We start from the raw sequence: 14,877 nt of genomic DNA on the forward strand, positions 1-14,877 counted from the left end.
GCTTTCAATAATTTGAAAATAACAAAATAAATGAGAAAAGGCAATTTAAATAATATGATCAACTAATAACTGACTGTCAAAATTTTGTCTTTTAAAATTGAAGAATCGTTTCAGTTTATGAGAATCAAAATATTTTGATTAATTGACATAATGTTAACGAATCAACTCCTAAGATTTTTTTTTTTTTTGATTAAATAAAAACCAGATAAGTACGACAACCAACGATATTGATCCTTGGGAAGATAAGAAAATTTTCATTGTGTGCGAAAAAAGATACTTAAAATGATGGATTTTCCAGGTTGGGTTTATTCCAAAATAACTAATTAAGACAAATAATCATTTTAGGTATAATTTAATACAAAATACGTTTAGCTAAAAATGATGACGACGATAAAAATCTTTTGAGTGAAAACTTAACTACGATTGGTTTGACTCAAAACACCTTTGTTAATTGAGTTTATGAAAGCTTAAATAATTGGGATTGAATGATTTGAGGCACCTCAAATAGGTTTGTGAAAACAAGGTTTGACTAAGGTATGCTTGATGAAATTAAATCTTGCGGGTTTAGAATCTAATAAGCGAGAACGACCTTGCTACATGAAGAAAGCCTGATAGGCATAGGGTTGGTAGGTTTAAGCTAAATGAGCATGGTAGTATGGTACGGTGCCGGTATAGTTTAATCTCGGCGTAAGTGAGTAAAGAGCAATGCGTTGCGTAGGTGATTAGGGTCTCCATAATTGTAGAAAGCACGTGTAGCAGGTGTATAAAGCTAAGTCGACGACATAGACCGTTGTGGGATGTCTTGTGTCGTAGGCACTGTACGGCAAGTGTTAACGGGATAACCATAACGGTTATAGCTAGTGTAAGAATGACACAAGGATTGACTCGGATGACGAAAGTCACGAATAAGACGTAACGAGCGTATTCCGGTGTAAGGCTTCTTGTTGGGACACTATGATTTCGTTGAGATTGATAATTGGTTTACTTAGTAACCTAAACTCGATTATTAAGCTTGCGCTTGTTATTATCGTTGTTATGAAGGTGAGTAAGGGTAAATGAATCGAAATTTATCTGAAAGAAATTAATGTACAAGATTAAATGGATTGTATTAGTGTTTTGAGTTAGAATTTATGCCCTAGAGATTGCAGGAGCTATCTCTTTAACTGTACTTACGATCATAAAGCGAGTGTAGAGAATATATGATCTATATTGTGATGTAGAAATCATTCTATAATTATGTAAATTGAGATTAAATGAGTATAAATAATAAGTTGTGTAAATCTCTTTAAGGAAAAAACAATGAAATTCGACATAAGTTTTGCTAGCGTTAATCATGACTTAAGGATAAGTCAGAATTTAAATGAGATAATCTATACGACAATTTGTTAAGTAGAAGATATAATCAATGAGGTGATTTGATATGAGATTTTATCGAAGCATAACAAATTAAAACGTTAATACTTAAAATTTGAGGGTGACAACTGAGATGTAATTGATTGTTATTGGGGGTATTGAGTTACTTGTGATAAGCTCATTAATTGATAACGTGATAATCGTGAACATGAGGGATATTGTTTAAATATTAAGGTATTTAATAATAATTTTATTATATTTGATAGTTTAACGATGTTATAATATGCGTATGAGAAAATAGTTATTAATTGTCCTTGATAATTTGTGAATGTGATAATATGAGTGCGAGATAACCGAATATAAAATTAAATAGTAAATTGTTTAGATGGACTTGTGCTAACGGAGTCCCAGTAAGTGAATGATTTGTGCTCCATCATGAGGATAAAAATATTTGTGAGTAGGTGAATGAATTGAATCAATAAGTCTTGATCCAATGTAATTGAATAATTAAATAATTGAGTAACTAAATCATATAGTAGGTTGTTTCGAATGAAATCAAACGTACAAACAACTAAACAAGTAACGAAAGTTTCAATTAAGTAATTAAGTCAATTGATAACTTGTTTCAAATAAAATCAAATACATAAACAAATAATAATAAATAACGTAAGTTTATCGATGTATCACCACGCGTGATAATGCTCCAACCAAATATCGTAAATATAATAATTGTGAAAATGAATAGTTGGCGTGTTCATGGCATCCCATGGATTTTTCACTCGACTAGACATTTAAAAGTAATAAAATAATAACAATAAAACACAATGGAAAGATGTAATCGTTAACTGATTACGTTAAATGCTTAAAAGGTAAAAACAAAACTAAGGAAATCCAAAAAGAAATTTCCGTCAATGAAGCCAATCAACAAAAAATTTAAATGTAAATATATATCTTGGGAATGAGGCATTGTGTCGGAGTTATAAAAATATTTTGATAATGAGACACAGTCTCGAAGTAATAAAATAATTTGAGAGTGAAGCATAGCTTCGGAGTTGTGTGTGTATGACAATAAAATAAATAATTAGCTAAGCAGTTGAATACGTACCTAATCTAGTAAGTAATTACGTAAGCTGTAAACAATCAAATAGAACACATCAGGTAAACAAATAAGCACGTATGGAGTTCCTAAGCATGTTACTAAGGCACCACTAACGACCTATCTTAAACCTTCGGCTACGATACCAATCTGTCACACCCCAACCTACGGCGGAAATGCTGGGGCGTGAACTGATTGCCACAGCTCACAAGGTACTATCATGCAATTGTAAAGCGACAATACCTAATTAATTTATTAATTGTCAACGAACATTTAAGTACAACAAAAATAGAAAAAAAATTACAATACAAAAACCAACTATTCTTGTTTATGTTTAACATCCTAAGATCATCTCTACGTGAGCTTCAGTTCGATAAGCAATCCAGTCTATAACCTGCAAATGCGTACAAAATATATATATCTGTCAACAACACATGTTGAGTGAGTAGATTCACCAGTTTTGACACAAACAAAATGATAATATATAATGATATAAATAATAGAGTAAAAATAAGCAAAACTGTTATCTGTGAGTATAAACAATGAAATCGTTAAGCAAGTAATGAGATGTCGATGAAACCATTGCTAATGTGATCGGGCTCCGGCCACTACCACGGTCGTATGATCATACTATAATGCGATTATGTTGGACCTCTCCGAATGCGATTCAAGTAAGCAAGTAAGCAAATAACAAGTAACAGGAAGTCATTCATTTGATACACAACACAAAGCTCACAGTTTGCGTTTGAGAAATAATGATATAAATAATTTGATAAATGGTGCGCAAGTATCCCCAAAACATTTGAAAAGAAGTAAAATAGGGGAGTGCTTACTCACCTGATCAGATGAATGATACATAAGTGATAATGTGGGAAAGTTGAACTCCTTCGGGATACACCGACAAGGATTCCTATTTACATATAATAATATAAATTAATTATAAAAAATATAGCATGATTTAATGAGTTAAGATTTCGATGTGAATTGAGTTAGGTTTGAGATTAGAATGTTTATTAATCAATTGATTTATTCCAATAATAATTATTAGTGCAAAGATTAATATTATTGTTTATCATTTATAAGAATCATCACTTTTTATTATTTACAAAATCACCTTTAACCAAAAGTAATATTTATAAAATACTTAATCAATTCAAAGAATTAAAACATGCTTAAAATGATAATATCTAAATAAGTAATTAAATATATAAATTAATTAAAATAGTTTGATTATTATAACCTGAGGTATACTTATAATTATTCAAATAAAATACGAATAAATAATTAATTTTGTTTAAATAAATAAACATAACATGTATTAAGATTTGAATAAATATTTTGTTTAAAATATTTTAACGAAAACCTATTTAATACTTTTATCACATTGATCATATATTTGGTTTAAGAATAAATAATACCTATGATATAAATATACATATATATATAAAGTTTGTAAAACGTTCAACAACGAGGAAGCGTGAATTTAAGATGTCGGTTTAATAAAATATTAATTATTTTGTTGTTAATATCAACCATATTAATTAAATCTTTTAAAACAAAACTATTAGATAACAAAAAGAAAAGCAAAAACAAGAATTGCCTCTGCCCGGATTCGAACCCGGATAGATGGCCGGCTAGCGAGAACAACCAACACAAACACCAGCCACTGGGCTGGTGTGTCCGGATGGTTATAAACTTAGAACCAAAGTTTAAATATATTAGCCCAGAAGAAACCCCCAAACCTATGAACCCTAAATTTACAAAATCGATCAATTCGTTTATAGTTGCTTGATTAACTTTAGGGCTTTATTTAACTGATCAATTACGAACTAGTAGCACCAATTAATTACCGTTAAAGACGACGGGCAGGCAGTGAACAGAGGACGACAGTGACGGCCACAAACGAGATCAGATGACCAAGCATACATCCACGATGGGTTAATTGTTTATAGGGTTATTGACGGCGATACTGGTTAGATGGTTTACGTAGTTTTAATTGTGTTATGGTGATAGGTACATTGCATAATGATTAACGGGATATGGAATGTTTAATTATAAACCGCAATACATATAATAACGAGGTTGTTCCTAAATTAGTGGCGTCAGTTAGGCCGCGATATGTAAACAGAATCATAATTATATATAAATTCCAAGATTAGAACTAGTATTATGCTACAAGAAAACTAAACGGGTCTTCGGGTTGGGTAAAAACGGGCTTGGATCTTAATAACGGGTTTGGGTTAAAGGATTAGGGTGATAAAGATGATAAAAATTGTAATTCAGTCCTTATAATTTGAGGTTGGAAGCAACAAGGAGTAAAAGTTTATGTTTGGGGTATTTTTGCCAAAGTATGAAAGTTGTTCATATATATTATATATAATTAAACAATAATATGATAATAATTAATTTACTCGTTAAAAATTTCCCGAACGTATATACGGGTCAGGTAATGATTATTAAAATAATAATATATAATATCCTAGTTGTTACAAATACTAGCCCAACACATTTTCTAGTAGTGAGTTCAAATACAAAAACATATGAAAATTAACAAAGATAAATGAGATGAATGAAAATTTAAAACATTTTATAACTTATACTATGAGTACAATAATCAAACAAAGAAAATTAGTCTCCAAATCTTAAAACATAAAGATAAAAACATATCATTAGTCAGTTCGAATCCAGAGCCCACTCGGGTTTTCGTCCCACCTTGTGTTACGCCAGAGAGTTCTGCTCTTGTGGTGGCACAACTACTTTCAAGTGGCAGTCAGCGGATGGTTTCCCTAGGGAACGCACAAGCCAAACTCTGAAGTCAGCGTGGGCCCTGTTAAGAGGGTGCAGTAGCCTAAATAAAAGAAAGTTGTTCTAAAAAAATTTATTAATCAATAAATGGTAATTATAACCATTCTTTTTGAAACCTTTTCCAACTTAGGAGCTACAAGTTTAATACCATATGTCATTTTGCCATCAACTCCATCTTTAACAACACCACTAAACACATTGCTTTTATCTTCCACATTTTATGTTTTACACTTAATTGCTGACATGCTAGATTCATCATCAACGTTAAACACAACCACAAGTTTTCTCTTCAGTTTATCATCAAATGATGTAATTGACCCCTTCTTCACATTATTTGTATCCTCAAATTCAAATTATTATTAACATTTATTGACCAATAAATGAATAATATGTTTTCATTGTTATGATTTAATATTTAGAGAATTTGATTTTTTATACATATTTTTGTTATTTGGAGACTAATATCCTTTGTTTGTTTAATGTAGTTAATGTTATTGGCTCGTGGATGTCACGGATGAATATAAACAATGTTATTTAAACACACAATGAGGGGGGAAGCAAGTTCGGAAAAATACTTTGTTAAAATTCATAATACATAAAATGATTTTTTTTACCAAACTTTCTTTAAAAAAATGATGTTCAATTAAAATGCATATATCGTAATTGTGATATCTAAATGTGAGATACTAAAAAAGTAATAAATCAAAACAGAAGAAACTGCTTATTTAAATAAAAATGCATTGTCAAACCAAGATTTTAGTAATATTTTAAAAAAAAATTGTGATCATTTTGTTAACTATAATTAGTAGTTGTTACCAAATTTATCGTATATATTCTTGTAATTAAATTAAGGTAAATGTTAAGTTATTAATTCAAAACTTTAAATGTTAAGTTTGACCAAAATTGTGTTTAAATAAATAATTTAATTTTGTAATCACATTTATATATGTTAAGTCAAGTAATTAAACATAATTACCACTTTAGGTAAACACTTTTGGTTTGAAACCTAAGTCTTATGTTCGAAATTCGTATCACACAATAATTTATTTTTAAAAATTTTATTAAACATTATTGTTAATCTAACTATACAATTAAAGCAATGTCATTTTTTCACATGTAATTCAATTAGACCCTTCACATAGGCTGTCAAGTGTACAAGTTCTCATTTTTACAATTTTTCCTTCATGAATGATAAAATGCGAAATATGTTGTTGGTGTGATTTGAACTTACTACCTTGCTTCTAAAATGATTGTGGCTTACGAACTCAACTAGGATAAATTGATGTTAGCATTCTCTTTTCGTTAATTGGTATAAATTTACAACCTTTCATTTTGATTTCTTTAAAATACAAATAGAATTATTTTTACTAATTTATGTGCTTTAAGAAATTATTATATCTTATAAATCCATAAGATATGTTATTATGTATATTATTAAATTTAACCTTTTGGTTTAATTTTTCTAATCACCCGGGCTCTATCCTAGTGAGTTATATTAGGAAAACGTATCATGGATTGTAACATAACAGAAAATAGTGACATGACATTTATTTGACATTCTATGTGGAGTGACTAGTTAAATATAATATGTAGAACTTGTGTTGCTTTAATAGATTATTAAGATATTATTTTGTTTCTGTTAATGATCCATAAAAATCAATATTGATAAACACATGATCAATTCGAAAAATAATCCCACTTAAAAGATGTCACTCTTATAGTCCTCTCTAGGCGTTTTTTAAACACTATGTCATCTTTACTAAGGGATCATTAACTAATATATATTATAATTATTTGGTTTTTTGCATTAGAACTATCAGTTGGATCAGACTGTACGTGATTGTTTTGTCGCTAAAAGTAAAATTTCTAGTAGTGAAATACATTACCTTAAATGAACGGAGTAGACGATTAACCCTACCATTTTCACGTTTCTTCTGAATTCATTACCACAAGCGTTTAAATTCTATGAGGAAAACCATTTAAATCTGTCTACACAACTACACACGCATATAGATGATCATAACTATCTGTAAACGATCATTAATTCAACGAATTGTTACATATAACCAAATATCTTATCCAAATTAAAGCATATATGATCAGCATGTTACATTCTTATGAACACTTCAACACCGTCACGATCCTTAAAATTGTTACGAAAAGCAATTAATAGAAATTGTGAAGCATTATTAACATGACTGACCACAAATATATGAACATGATCTTAAGATATCCCCACAAAAAAGTGTGTTTTTTATCTTTTTATTTTTAAACTAACTTAAAGTATTGATTAGTTCGATACCAAAAACAAATAACAACCAAAATCCAAAAGATTTTACATACATAGAATAATACAATAAACAATTGAAAGAATAATAAAGAATTGACAGATTCATCAAAAACATACCATTAATTCATTCTTGCATATATCCTCCTCTTTCTAACCCTATGATTCTATAAGGAGAATACCTAATCTTATTAGCTTCTGAAATGGTATCAAGATTAGGTGACCATGCTTGGTCCTTAGATCTAACCAACTGCTCATACTCCTTTTGTAACTCAGGGGTACTACACAAAGAACTAGTAGCCACATGCAGGGACGGATTTATTCCAATGAGTACCGGGTCAAGCGAACCAGGTGTTTTTCGAACCGTAGTGGAGCATTTAATAGCGACTTTTTTAGCGAACCAGGTGTTTTTCGAACCGTAGTGGAGCATTTACTTGACCCGAACCGTTAAACCAATCCGAATCGTCAACCCGACCCAATTTTTTTATACGCGTTCTTATATATTTAGAGCATCTTAAAATAGCGAACCAGATAAAAAAAAATTCTAAATCCGTCACTGGCCACATGCATAGTTGGAGCATCATTTTCTTGATTATAACCATAGCCACCTCTACAACTAAGATGTCTTGCCATAAACTCAGGATTCACCTTGATCAAAACACTCCCATTTGATCTGTTTATGTACTCTAGAGGACACTCCTTGAGATCAGCTGGCGTACGCGTACGCATAAGCGAAACAAAGGAAGATATTGAAGAAACTGAGAGGATCTCAGTAGAGAAGATATCTAGTGGGAGAACGAAATAGGTTTTCCCGGGAGCAAGCCGGTCATCGATGGCTAAAGCCGGAATGGCATGGCCGATAAAGAAGCGGTTAGCGTCGCAAACCATGCACTCCGGGAACTCAAACATGATCTCTCCGGCTAATCGGCTTCTCCCAGTTAGGGTTTTCGTGTTCCCGTTCCAATAAATAACTTTCATAAACGACCCTTTGTTTGTCATGTAACTAGCACATATTAGATTGCCCATATTATGAATTTTTCTACTTATGTGTAATTTTTTTAGTGGTTTAGGTAAGCAAAATGTTAGAGCAAAATGAAGATATGTTGGGGTTGGATATATATATATAGAAAACGGATGCTTGACTTTAGCAAAAATTAGGATATTGGTGGTCAAATAATGCCGCCTTTAAACTTACTTAAATTATAATAAAGCCGTTTAGTTATCCACGTTATAATAAGAGTTGGTGTATTTTATTGATTTTATATTTTATATTCAATGAATAAACGTCTCTAGCGTAATGGTTTGGATCATAGATAAAATCAACTTATTCCCACCATAACCGCACAAGTTGGCAACAACCATTAATTGTTACATCCTGTGACTTTCTTAAGATGTATGCATTTCCATCGGTAAGTTGCTTAAAAGAATAGGATCTTAAAAACCTCATTATTTACAAATTTGTTTTAAATTTATATATAAATACATGAATGCAGTACACCATTGCATGTTAACGATCATTTAAAGTCTAATAAAACAGCCCTAAGTCACCCCCCCCCCCCTCTTTTATCTTATCTCATCCACATTTTCGTCCAGGTTTCATCACTGGACGCACCCATACATTCCATACCGATCAAGGTCCTTCATTAATGAAATCAGTCAACGTAAGACTCATCGACGAAGTCGTGCTAAATACATCAACAACTTATATATTTCACCAATGGATCGGTTACATATATATATATCAACAACAAATATTTCACCCACGGATTTGTAGAGTGCTCTCCGTCAGATATCTATTCCCTTATATATAACAAACACCACAAATTCAATATATTAAAAGATAGTGTAAAATGCAAACAAAAATATCATTTCAACCAAATTATGTAATGATACACAATATATATATATGTTCAATAAAAGCTATAAACTATCTAAGATAAGCATTGACAAAAAGAGGGGTATACCGTATATGCCTAGAAAATTCTCGGTGCATGTTTTCGTTCAGCTCTCAACCTCAAATGCTTCTACATGATCTTCCAACCTGTTACCTCCTGGTCCCTCTACTAGCTTCCTCTCCTGCTAACTACTCGACATCTTCGACAACTTTTTTTAATAGAGTAATCGACAACATCAAACAAACGATTAATAGTCTGTGAACGATAAATTTATTATGGGGGAATGGATATAATAACGTGCAAAGTCTGAAAAAGCTTGTTTATAACTTTATATTATTATTATTATTATTATTATTATTATTATTATTATTATTATTATTATAAAAGATTAAAAACATTACCCGTTGGTTATTACTATAATTAGAGTAATATAAAAGGTTTGCTATCTTTTCCATTAAAAAAAGTTGTTGGGTGTGAATGTGTGATTAGTTAAGAGGTGGGAGAGAATAATGATCACAAATGAGAATTGTATATTTGAAAAAAAAAAGTTAATTATAGATTCACAACATACTTTTTTACATGTGAGCTGTGACATATAGTTTTATAATTTTCCTTACTATATAGTAGCATTATAAAATAATAATTGTAAAAACTTTTGTAGCTGTATGTTTTAGAATGGATGAGGTATATGAACATGTTTTCATAGATTAGTAAATTGGAAATGCTAACTAGACCTTAGGGGCACTAGACCTTATCTTTTCATAGATTAGTAAATTGGAAATGCTAACTATATCCCCATGTGATAATTAAAAATAAATAAAAAATGTTTAATTTGTTAATTTAAACCTAGTATAGACGTAGATCATGCTCCGAATTGGTCTTAAGGTTAGACGAACATGTTTGATCCATCTTAAGTTGGTTACAACATAACTTTTCACACCGCTTTAACTCTCCTTTAATAAATAAAATCTAGTTTCACTTTCTTGATCATGCGTGATGATCGACTACTTCGTAGCTTGATTCAATAAAGAGTATGCCGTCGATCTCTCTCAAATTCATAAATATTAAATATTTGGATCTTAGTTTTTAACCTTGTGTATGATAACTGTATATTTTATCATTCTTTATAACGAAGTCACACAACACCTTGCTATACACATTTATTCAAGTTAACATATCTAATCCGGGGTGTTACATAAGTCGTGCTCGTAATCAAATCCGAGCAAAAAAATCGTCTTGGACACAAGAAACCGAACAAAACATGATTATTAGTGGGTTGACACAATAACGACCAGCCTGTTTACCCAGTGAGGGACCCATGATTTTTTGACAATGGGGTCCTATTTTTTCCAGTGTTCAAACTTTTCGGGCCGGGTCGAGACGAGAAACACTATAAAAAACAATATCATAATAAAACACACAAAATACGATATCATACAAAACGATAAAAAAACATGACAAACTCTTAAAGTTGTTCCCTGTGACTTTTCATGTTTTGAAAACGAACCATTACCTCTTCAACTGTAACATTGGCAAGAATCTCCTTTTCGATATAACAAAATGCAAGGATCATTCATATAATCATCACCCATCCGATTACATAAATCCGTCTTCACATGTTTCATTGATGGAAAAACACCTCTCAACACTTGCTGTTGCAACCGGTAGAACTAATGTTAACTTTAATAAATGATAGACCAATGGATATCCCAAATGTTTCTTTGTTTCCACCATTTTTTGTTCAAGATTAGATACACCATTTTTCTTAAGTTTGAAGTTTTCAGATTGTATTCTTTCCATGTCTCTAATTAAATTATCATTATAGAGCTTATATAATTCTATCTTATCAACACAATCTAGAGAGCATGGTTGAAAACTTACCTCAGATGAATTTGGAGAAGTGAACGCCATATATGCGAATTGAAGTTCCGTGATCTTCTCCGCAGTAGCATTTTCTTCTCATATGACCTCACCTTCATTTTCTTTCTACCGCAACTGATTTTCAATCATTGAGTTAACTACTTTACTGGAACTCTCGAATTTTTTAAAATCTAGTTCAGCCTTTTCAAATTTACTAGTTAGATTCGAAATATCCAACTTGGAGGCTTCCAGTTTAGCAATTAGTTCAGCGATTTCTTGTTCAGCGTCTAGGTAATGACAGCATTTTATACTAAATTCAGACTTAAGCTTTGAAAAATCCTTTTGAGTTGCTTCTATCTTATCTAGAAAGCCTTTTTTATTTTTCTTAAGTTTGAAGTTTTCAGATTTTATTCTTTCCATGTCTCTAATTAAATTATCATTATGGAGCTTATATAATTCTATCTTATCAAAACAATCTAGAGAGCATGGTTGAAAACTTAACTCAGATGAATTTAGAGAAGTGAACGCCATATTTGCGAATTGAAGTTCCTTGATCTTCTCCTCAATAACATTTTCTTCTCCGGTGTCTTCAACACTTGCGAAGTTTGCGGTCTGATTTCCAATGTTGAGAGCAGCCATCTGATCCTGCCAAGAGAATTGTTGAGCAACCAATCCCCTTTCACCATTTCCCAAACTACCCCCAGCTTCACCTCTAGCATTACCCACTGGAACCAGTGCCCTTTCTGTGTTTCCATCCTTCGTTGGGTTAGTACATACACAAGCAAAATGACCTGGCTCGTGACAGTTGTAGCATCTCAGAGTGTCTTTGTTAAAACCCACCTTCTGAATATTAGGCATATTCCAATTGTTTCTACCCGTCCTCTTGGTGAACTTCTTGGCCCAAAATACCGCCATAGCGATTTGCCAAGACATATCCATTTCTTCAACATCGTCAGGATGGATCTGATCAAGTTCAGCAGCAACTACAGGTTGGACCAAGTCACCAGCTAGAAATGCATTATAACAGTTCATGAATCCCGCTATTAGAGCTATATTCTCCTGAGTCTCTTTTGGAATGGAAGGAATCTGACTGGAGTTCTGACCAAAAGTAACACCAGAAGATGAAGATTTTCCATTATCAGCTGAAGATTTACCAGACTTAGTGAAGAATACTGGAGCTGGTTGAGGTGGAATGGAAGATGGTTGGCCTTAAGTGGATGTGAACATTTGAAAATTTCCCTGAGGTGGATGTTGAGTGGCCTTGAATATAGAAAAACTGTCTTGAGAGATGAGGGCATTGTTGGAAGCAACGTTGTACCCAACTGCACTGTAGGAGTTTGCATGGTTTATTGCACGTTTCTTGTCATCCATATCACATGCCTTGATAGTAGCCATCATCTCAGAGAGAGAGAGACATTCTGTTGAGATCTTTAATAGCAACATTCATATCCCAACTCTTCGGCAATGAGTTCACCAACTTATTGTTTATCTCAGAGGTTGCTAGATAAATACCTGTGGATCTCATTTCAGTCACCAGGGCTATGAACCTTTGGAGTTGAGTCTCTAATGACTCTCACAGAACATGGTTAAACATATTGAATTTTTGTCTCAGCAAGTCTTGGCAACTTCTTTTCATGTCTTCATTTCCTTCATATACCTCAATCAACGCCTCCCATAATTCCTTAGCGGGATTGCAGTTCTCTAAAACCAAGGGAAATCTCAGGTGAGAGTGCCATGGTTAAGGTTTAAAGTGCCTTCTCATCCTCCTCAACTTTAGCAAAATCATCATCATCATATTGAGCAATGGGCTTCACAATAACTTCAGTTCAGTTAGCATGTTGATAAGTTATTCTTTGAGGTCCCCTAACGATACTTCTCCAGACTTTGGCATCCTTCATCTTGACGTATTTCTCAAAACGAAACTTCCATTCACTAAACCCCTCATGAGACAAAAGACGGGGAATACAAGTGGTAGTCCCCATTATAGAGTCCAGTTCTTGATGGAGTGAAGTGTTGTCGGTGGAACTAATTCCATTAGTTAATTGATCCATGTTTACCTCGGTTAATTCATGAGTAATTTTAGTCCAAAATTTTAGCCCAAGCAGAGGGCCCAAATCAAATTAATCAGGCCCAAACCAAGTATGCAGTTCGCTGGGCCGAGAATCAGGTACTATTGACCAGGAGTTGACCGAGAACCAATAAGTTTGACCTAGAACCAATAGGTTTGACCGAGAACCAATAAGTTTAACCGAGAACCAATAGGTTTGACTGAGAACCAATAAGTTTGACCGAGAACCAATAAATTCAGCCGAGAACCAGTAAATTTGACCGAAAACACTGAATACTCTTGGTTAATGGCCGAGAACAACTAATTTCAGCCGAGATTTGAATTAAATGATTGATATTTGTAACCAACTGAATCCCGTAATCAAGGGATTCAAATTTTGTTTCTAAGTTGACCAAATCTCTACCTAAATGTGTTGTTTTCTTCTTCTCCGATCAGGAACCCGCCGGAAAACAGTAAGGCCACCAATCCTTGATATCACAATAACGATCCTGAATAGGTCTAAGACTCTGATACCAATTATAAGGTCCAAGACGGATCTTTTAATTATGATATCAACAATCTAGGTGTTGGTGCGGAATTCCAACACTAGATGATTCAAGAACACGAAACACAAACACGTAGAACACCAAGAATTGCTTCAAAACACACGTTATATAGAACGTTGAGTGCTTAAGCACTATCAATACAAACACGTCTAGAATAACCCTTAGACGGCCAAAAACACAATTCGATGAACAACTTGCAACCCTATGCAATAAGCTTTATATATAGGGTGCTCAACTTACTAGCCCAACATAGCCCAAAGCCCACCAAGATCCAAAGGGATCTCGGTTTACATGCGCAGCCCAAACAAAATAAACAAACCAAGTACAAACCAATTAACTAGGCCCAACAATCTGTTATTTGAAAATGATATAAGTATATTTTTAAATTTTGACATTTTCATAGAGAATTAAATTTTATTTAATTTGACAATATTATAATTATAGTAAATATAATTTTTAATAATTTCATTTTCAAAAGTAATTCAACATTTACTTCAAGTATAACACATCACTAATTCTTTCATTTTTCACACGAATTCTCTGCAACTCATCCTTTTCATTAGCATTCAAGGTCTATAATTTTATTTTATATTAGTGCATTCAAGGTCTACTTTATCATTTTATAAACAGGCTAATGGAACAACCCAAGATTATCCTGTTGAATGGTCACAATGTCCGAAAAGAGTATTGTGTTTTGAAGGACAAAAGCAAACCAAACGAAGACTGATCAATAGAGACGATACTAATAGATGAGAGGGTAATTTATCATTCTTTAACTATTTTTCAAAACCAAATTACTATTTGTTTTAACTTTTTGTCTTATAACTAACATTTTATTCATTCATAATGCATTAAACAGAGCAATAGAATCCAAGCATACATGATAATACAATGTATCTTCAGACATTATGTGTTCTTACGTGAGAATGAAACCAACTTGGTTTTTATTGCTTAGCCTTAGTGAAAGT

General features: G+C 32.4%; 1 protein-coding gene across 1 annotated transcript; it reads right to left on the bottom strand.

The window, feature by feature from the left end:
* Positions 1 to 7,668: 7,668 nt before the first annotated feature.
* On the bottom strand, positions 7,669 to 8,798 carry LOC143631711 (uncharacterized). Its single transcript, XM_077100386.1, has 2 exons — positions 8,099 to 8,798; positions 7,669 to 7,928 (listed from the first exon to the last, which is right to left on the bottom strand). The coding sequence occupies exons 1-2, from the start codon at positions 8,565 to 8,567 to the stop codon at positions 7,669 to 7,671; spliced, it is 729 nt and encodes a 242-aa protein (XP_076956501.1). The 5' UTR covers positions 8,568 to 8,798.
* Positions 8,799 to 14,877: the final 6,079 nt, after the last annotated feature.

Source organism: Bidens hawaiensis, unplaced genomic scaffold (assembly GCF_021521415.1).
Source record: "Bidens hawaiensis isolate Kalapana, Puna unplaced genomic scaffold, B.hawaiensis_p1.1 tig00006250_1, whole genome shotgun sequence".
Classification (NCBI taxonomy): Eukaryota; Viridiplantae; Streptophyta; class Magnoliopsida; order Asterales; family Asteraceae; genus Bidens; species Bidens hawaiensis.

Bases quoted from the DNA above. Each gene is read 5' to 3' on its own strand.
- LOC143631711 (XM_077100386.1), bottom strand. From the start codon at position 8,567: ATGGGCAATCTAATATGTGCTAGTTACATGACAAACAAAGGGTCGTTT. The intron at 7,929-8,098 runs GTGACGGATTTA...TCGCTAAAAAAG, and splicing joins TCCAACTATGCATGTGGCCA to TCGCTATTAAATGCTCCACT.